Source organism: Salmo trutta, chromosome 34 (genome assembly GCF_901001165.1).
Source record: "Salmo trutta chromosome 34, fSalTru1.1, whole genome shotgun sequence".
NCBI classification, from domain to species: domain Eukaryota; kingdom Metazoa; phylum Chordata; class Actinopteri; order Salmoniformes; family Salmonidae; genus Salmo; species Salmo trutta.
The window spans coordinates 24,947,341-24,955,428 of NC_042990.1; the positions used below are offsets into that span (position 1 = coordinate 24,947,341).

Sequence of the window (8,088 nt, forward strand, 5' to 3'; positions counted from 1 at the left end):
TCGGTTTAGGTACTGGCTGTTCTACTGCGTCTTGGATTTTGTCCCCTCTCTAAAAGAAACATTGAAGCCGTTTTTCTCTCTTGTCTTTTGGACAACCGATTTGTTAACTACAACCCTCTCTCGCCGCCCTCCCCCTCTACCTCCCCCCTCCATCTGGCTCCTGTTCAGAAGTCCAGCTGGCTAGTGGAGGTTACTCTATGTCGCAGGAATCTTTCTTTATAATAGACTAACCCCCTTAACACGGGACTGTGAACTACACTCTGTTTAAATTACCCTGACTGACTGGCTCTCTCTCTCTCACACACACACACACACACACACACACACACACACACACACTACTCCCCCCGCCTGACCTCAGACAACAACAACATTAGACTAACACTAGTGAGACACTTCATAATAACATGATGGGTCTGAAGAACTTTGTCAAACAGTAGTGTCAAAGTCTCCCACCCACTCTCTCTCTCTCTCTCACACACACACACACACACACACACACACACACACACACACACACAGACACAGACAAAGTATTTTACTGCAGAACATTTCTCTCTCACATGTGTGGGAAGCATCGTTGCCATGACGGTGCCTGAGTCAGTGCACAGCATAAAACCAAGAGAGAGACAGATATTTCAGGCTGGGCTTTACAATCAGCATATGGTCGTGAGACGCTCAACGCTGAAACATTGCAAAGAAGAAAACGATAGAAACAAAGGAGAGGAACGAGAGCGCGCTGAGACACTGGTGTTGTTTGAATGAGCTCAGTGAAGTCTCTCCCGGGACACAGTATGTGACGGGGGCACACAAAACGTCACTACACCTGCTGCGGACTGGAATAGATGCACGATAGAGAGAGAGATGTCTCGTTTTCACTTTCTCATTCGCATTATAAAGAGCTTGCCAAGTGAATTCCACGTGAATCAGATTTCTGGGAATAATCAGCTGTTTGGATAAGAAGGTTATTGGGCGGAAAGAAAACAAACAACAATGCCCCAACGACGCACCGTTCATTCCTGGCGCTGCCTCTTGTTCACGCGGTCGTGCGGTATTTCCCGGTTGATTCCCATTATTGGAGAGTGTCAGTAGTAGGCGGTGACCGGAGCTGCATGCCTGCTGCCGGTGTCTGGAGCTGATCCGATTCCTGCAGCCTGCCCCCGGTGTAGATATGACTTCCTGGCTACATAAATGCGGTTACCCGACTCTGCATTGCGTGCTGTTCTGCGTGGTATTGGCCGCTAACATCATTGGCGGGAGCTCTGATTCCGGTGAGTGACAGAATGTACCTGGATAGGTAGGTTAGGCTACTGTGGAGTTAATGCGCTCATCATTAATAGATGGAACCATCATCATTGTGTGAATGGGTGTGACAGATGAATTAGTGAAAGAATCTTCAAGAATGAATGAACTGTCAGATAATGATGATAGCTATAAATATATATATAATATATAATGTCTCGGCTGGTCATCTGTCACCGTCCACAACGGAACGTCACACACACGTTTCAGTCAATAACAATGACAATAAACACACTGCATCTATCAAATACATGTATTATACTGTTATATTCCCAGCTTTATATTATACATCTCTTCAGGAATTAGTCATGTTTATCATGGGATTTTGATTGATCTATAAGTGACGTGGTCAGCTTCGACTGACCAGGTACTGCTCTAGCCTATAGTGTTGTGTAATCTAGCTGTAACTGGCACAGTAATTAGGTTAGAGCTGCTTGTTAATTCACTAATTCATCCTTCATTATTTCATAAATGACTAAACTGAGATCTGCAGCATTCCTCTCGTGGCCTACATTACTGTACAATACAAGTCTCACAGGGAATGCATGGGATCTGAGCCATAGATTGGCTTAGTAGTAGAATTAGGTCCATAGTGCTTATGGGGCATTGTTTAGAAAAACAGTACACTCTACTGTCTGTAGAAGAATTAGTCTGTAGACGAACTAGTCAGATTATGGTGTTTGACTGCAATGTGATTACTGACCCTGTGAATAATGAGTGCATGAACTACACTGAAGCACCTGTTCACACACACACACACACACACACCCACACACACCCACACCCACACACACCCACACCCACACACCCACACCCACACACACCCACACCCACACACCCACACCCACACACACCCACACCCACCCACACCCACACACTGATCTGTTGTGAGTCTACATTGTTCCTCTACACTCCTGATTTAAACATGGTAATTGACTGAGCCTTACTGCTGCATGGTTAATGACTGTTCACACAGTCAGTCTTTCATGTGTTAATTCTCTCTCCTCTCCTCTATCCTTCTCCACAGGTGAGAGTGTATGTTGGTCTCCTCCTGTCTCGTCGTGTTCAGAGTGCCTCCGACGCGGACCACAGTGTGCCTGGTGCTTTGAGGCGGTAAGAGAGAGCGAGATGGGGAGAGAGTGAGAGACAGAGAGAAGGGGGACACAGAGAGAGCGAGATGGGGAAAGAGTGAGAGACAGAGAGAAGGGGGACACAGAGAGAGAGAGAGGGGGGGGCACAGAGAGATAGAGAGAGAGAGAGAAGGGGGACACAGAGAGAGATAGAGAGAGGGGGACACAGAGAGAGAGAGACAAGGGGGACACAGAGATAGAGAGAGGGGGACACAGAGAGAGAGAGAGAGACAACGGGGACAGAGAGAGAGAGAGAGAGAGAGAGAGAGAGAGAGAGAGAGAGAGAAGGGGGACACATAGAGAAAGAATGGAGAGTGAGGAGTAGAGCATTCACATTAGTCTGTAGAGAAGGTGCTCTCTCTGACATGTCAGCACATAGATTAGTGACAGGGCCAGTTGTGATTGGTAATTCAAACACTTCTACAGGCTCTGGCTCTATCTATGTGTTTAGTCTGTCATAGATAACGCACACACACACTTTTCATACACCCTGTTGATAACCCTTTCCTGGTGTGTGTGTGTGTGTGTGTGTCTGGGTTCTGCCTTAATCCTGGGTTCTTGTACTCTGACCCAATAAGTGACCATGAGAACCTGTAAACTAGGACATCACGACCTCCTGAAGACAACACACACACACACACACACACACACACACACACACACACACACACACACACACACACACACACACACACACACACACACACACAGACATACACACACACACACACACACATATACACACACACACACACACACGCACACGCACACACCTTATCATTACCTGGGACACTGGTCTTGAGACCTTGAGTGGGTTGGCTCACTGGTGCGTGAATTGGAAAGCCCCCCCCCCCCCCCCACACACACACACACACACACCCTGTCTCAGAGTGGGGTAACTCATTCTGAAAACTCCTCCAACATACACTGTCAGTTTCTGTTAGTACCAGTCTATTGGGTCTGTTGTTAGGAAAGTCCCTGTATGACTGTGGTTTAGAGGGACTTAACAGAACCAAAGGTTGAAGTGGGCCGGAGCTGACCACTATGGAGACATCTAGGGCGGGTTTCCCAGACACAGATTAAAGCCATACTCAATTGAACATGCCTCTTGATTACAGACACCTCTTATAGAATATTTTCATTGAATATTGGCTCTGGTGTATATTCAGGCCTAACTCTTTATAGCAGTATTTACTGTTGTTTTGTTTTGTGTCAGTAGTACCAGGGTATCAGAGGGCTGTTGTTTGTGTCAGTAGTACCAGGGTATCAGAGGGCTGTTGTTTGTGTCAGTAGTACCAGGGTATCAGAGGGCTGTTGTTTGTGTCAGTAGCACCAGGGTATCAGAGGGCTGTTGTTTGTGTCAGTAGTACCAGGGTATCAGAGGGCTGTTGTTTGTGTCAGTAGTACCAGGGTATCAGAGGGCTGTTGTTTGTGTCAGTAGTACCAGGGTATCAGAGGGCTGTTGTTTGTGTCAGTAGTACCAGGGTATCAGAGGGCTGTTGTTTGTGTCAGTAGTACCAGGGTTTCAGGGGGCTGTAATCCTCTTTGACCAGCCACTCTAAAGCCCTAAGCCATGACATAGTTGACACAGTCCAACTCACAGAAGTGTGTTTCTATACTGGGATTATTGTCTATGTTGTGTAATGTCACTGCAAGGCACTGCCTAGCTTCTAAACAATAATTACAACTCACACGCACACAGTCCCACGTCCTCAGTTTATTCACTTCTATTTCCAGTTATACAACTGAACATCAGAGTCAACTGACTCGGTTTCTATTCAGGCAATTCAGGAGATTAAAATCTCAGTTCAAGAAAATCGAAAATGAATGGCAATAAAAATGAATTGCAATGATGGTAATAACTTAGCTATTTATCCCTACTTCACTTACACAGTTAGTTACAGTGTAGTTACACTTGCTATATAGTACACCTCTCCTGACTGGAGTGATTTGAAATTGGAATTGACCTCTGATATAAAGTGCAGAGAGAAAGGTATGGGCCCTGACCTCCAACCCCTGACCTCTGACCCCTAACAGGGTTTCCTGGATGGAGCAGAGGTGGGAGAGCGCTGCGACCTGGTGGGGAACCTGGCAAGGAGGGGGTGTGGCCTAGAGTTCATAGAGCATCCACAAGTCATGGTGGAGGTCAATGCTACGACCAGCAACACTCAGGTGTCACCGGGAGAGATCACCCTCAATCTCAGACCAGGTGAGGGGCAGAGTATAGCTGCCACTGAATAACTCACTGAATGGCGGACTGCACATAGTCCTGTTTTACTGTACGTCTTGATGTATGTCCGCTTTACAAGTTATTTGCTGTATGTTGTACATATACTGAACAAAAATATAAACGCAACAAGTGTTGGTCCCATGTTTCATGAGCTGAAATGAAAGATACCAGAAATGTTACATATGCACAAAAAGCTTATTTCTCTTAAATTTGGTGCACAAATTTGTTTACATCCTTGTTTGTGAGCATTTCTCCTTTGCCAAGATAATCCATCCACCTGACAAGTGTGGCGTATCAAGAAGCTGATTTAACAGCATGATCATTACACAGGTGCACCTTATGCTAGGAAAAATAAAAGGCCACTCTAAAATGTGCAGTGTTGTCACACAACACAATGACACAGATGTCTTGAGGTGTTTTGAGGGAGCGTGCAATTGGCATGCTGACTGCAGGAATGTCCACCAGAGCTGTTGCCAGAGAATTGAATGTTAATTTTTCAATCATAAGCCACCTCCAACGTTGTTTTAAAGAATTTGGCAGTACGTCCAACTAGCCTCACAACCACAGACCATGTGTATGGCGTCGTGTGGGTGAGCGGTTTGCTGATGTCAACGTTGTGAACAGAGTGCCCCATGGTGGCGGTGGGGTTATGGTATGGGACGGCATAAGCTACAGACAATGAACACAATTGCATTTTATCGATGGCAATTTGAATGCACAGAGATACCATGACTGAGGCCCATTGTCGTGCCATTCATCCGCTGCCATCACCTCATGTTTCAGCATGATAATGCATGGCCCCATGTTGCAGGGATCTGCAAACAATTCCTGGAAGCTGAAAATGTCCCAGTTCTTCCATGGCCCGCATACTCACCAGACATGTCACCCATTGAGCATGTTTGGGATGCTCTGGATCGACGGGTATGACGGCGTGTTCCAGTTCCCGCCAATATCCAGCAATTTCGCACATCCATTAAAGAGAAGTGGGACAATATTCCACAGGCCACAATCAACAGCCTGATCAACTCTATGTGAAGGAGATGTCGCGCTGCATGAGGCAAATGGTGGTCACACCAGATACTGACTGGTTTTCTGATCCATGCCCCTATCTTTTTTTTTAAGGTATCTGTGACCAACAGATGCATATCTGGATTCGCAGTCATGTGAAATCCATAGATTAGGGCCTAATGAATTGATTTCAGTTGACTGATTTCCTGATATGAACTGTATCTCAGTAAAATATTTGAAATTGTTGCATGTTGCATTTATATTTTTGTTCAGTATATGTTGTCCTGAGCTAGGGCTGTGGCGGTCATGAAATTTTGTCAGCCCGTTATTGTCAGGTGAAAGAGTGCTGGTCTCACAGTAACTGACCGTTAATTAACATAAACACATTTAGCATCTCCAGGACTCCACACATACAAGCTGCAAACAAGCCTCTGATGCGTGCTGTTGGAACACATACATTTTTAAAAGTCAAATAAATCAATTTAATATACACCATCACAATGAATCCAATATTTATTTTAGTCAGGTCTAAAGAAACATTAAGAAATGAAAAAAATGTACTTCAGAAGAACAGAATATGAGTTGGCTTACTGTATGTTATCTGGCTATGCTCCATTCCATGGGCAGTAGGCTTGTTCATTTAGCTGATAAGATGTGCTTAAAAGTCCTGTGCCATTATTTAATATTATATGATTTAATAGTAAGAAGAATATAATTGAACTGAATAAAATAGAAAGGATATTTTTCCCATTCTGGAGCCAGTGTGCATATGAAGTGGCTACGTTAGGTGTAAAAGTGATCATTTGAAACAGGTCCTATATGCTAGAGTTATTTGGCAACTTTAGTTCTGAATGATACAAACCTTAGAATGTCTTAGAAATCAAAACATTTATAGGCTGCATGACGCGACCACAGGCTATTGATGATTTGAGAAAGTAGCAAAAAAAAGCTTGCGCTCTGTTCCTTGCCTCAGGGTACACAGCTGTTCTGATGGAGGGACAATAGAGTCCTGAGTACCAGGCCATTAGGACCTGATGGAGGGACAATAGAGTCCTGAGTACCAGGCCATTAGGACCTGATGGAGGGACAATAGAGTCCTGAGTACCAGGCCATTAGGACCTGATGGAGGGACAATGGAGTCCTGAGTACCAGGCCATTAGGACCTGATGGAGGGACAATAGAGCCCTGAGTACCAGGCCATTAGGACCTGATGGAGGGACAATAGAGCCCTGAGTACCAGGCCATTAGGACCTGATGGAGGGACAATAGAGCCCTGAGTACCAGGCCATTAGGACCTGATGGAGGGACAATAGAGTCCTGTGTACCAGGCCATTAGGACCTGATGGAGGGACAATAGAGCCCTGAGTACCAGGCCATTAGGACCTGATGGAGGGACAATAGAGCCCTGAGTACCAGGCCATTAGGACCTGATGGAGGGACAATAGAGCCCTGAGTACCAGGCCATGAGTGACCTGATGGAGGGACAATAGAGCCCTGAGTACCAGGCCATTAGGACCTGATGGAGGGACAATAGAGTCCTGAGTACCAGGCCATTAGGACCTGATGGAGGGACAATAGAGCCCTGAGTACCAGGCCATTAGGACCTGATGGAGGGACAATAGAGCCCCGAGTACCAGGCCATGAGTGACCTGATGGAGGGACAATAGAGTCCTGAGTACCAGGCCATTAGGACCTGATGGAGGGACAATAGAGTCCTGAGTACCAGGCCATTAGGACCTAATGGAGGGACAATAGAGCCCTGAATACCAGATGGTTGATGGTTGTTAGTGAGTTGGGTACTACCAAAGCATGTCCAGAGTGCATGAGAGGAGATTACCATGACTAAACGGTCACGTGGAATTTTACTGCGGTCATGACTCATGACTGCCGGCGTGGCGGTAATACGGTCACCACAACAGCCCTATCCCAAGCTTTATTTGCCAGTTTTACTGCTGCTTTCATTGCAAGAACTCTGGTGAGTGATATTTCCAATGGTTGTTTTATTCCAAATAAACATGACACTGTGTGTAGGTGCTGAGGCCAGTGTGATAGTAGCAGTACAGCAGTTAGAGAGGTATCCTGTTGATCTGTACTACCTGGTGGACGTATCAGCATCCATGCAGGAAAACCTGGACCAGGTGAGTGACTGGTTATCTACATTATCTACATAACCTAAAGTATCATGTTTTTACAGTACAACTCTTAGCACTTTTAATTATCGAAATAAACTTTGATACGATTTCAGCTGAAATAGATTGATTTATGAAGACATTTGTATTTTTACCTTGGCTAGGTAAGTGTTTACTCTTTACCATGATTGGTTGGGTGTACAGTATGTAAATCTCCCTGATGTTTCCCTATTGGTGCAGCTGAAGACGGTGGGCGTAGCCTTGTCCCACCGTATGAGAGAACATTCCA

At 45.5% G+C, this 8,088-nt stretch overlaps 1 protein-coding gene across 1 annotated transcript in view; it reads left to right on the plus strand.

Moving 5' to 3' along the window:
• The first annotated feature begins 507 nt into the window (after window positions 1-507).
• itgb8 (integrin, beta 8) overlaps window positions 508-8,088 on the plus strand; it is a 25,813-nt gene continuing 18,232 nt past the window's right edge. The window contains exons 1-5 of the mRNA XM_029732380.1: window positions 508-1,271; window positions 2,330-2,415; window positions 4,470-4,641; window positions 7,702-7,808; window positions 8,040-8,088. The exon at window positions 8,040-8,088 is cut by the window's right edge and continues 91 nt beyond it. Of these exons, the coding sequence (XP_029588240.1) occupies window positions 1,172-1,271; window positions 2,330-2,415; window positions 4,470-4,641; window positions 7,702-7,808; window positions 8,040-8,088 (514 nt within the window). The 5' untranslated portion in view covers window positions 508-1,171. The remainder of the gene's footprint in view (window positions 1,272-2,329; window positions 2,416-4,469; window positions 4,642-7,701; window positions 7,809-8,039) is intronic.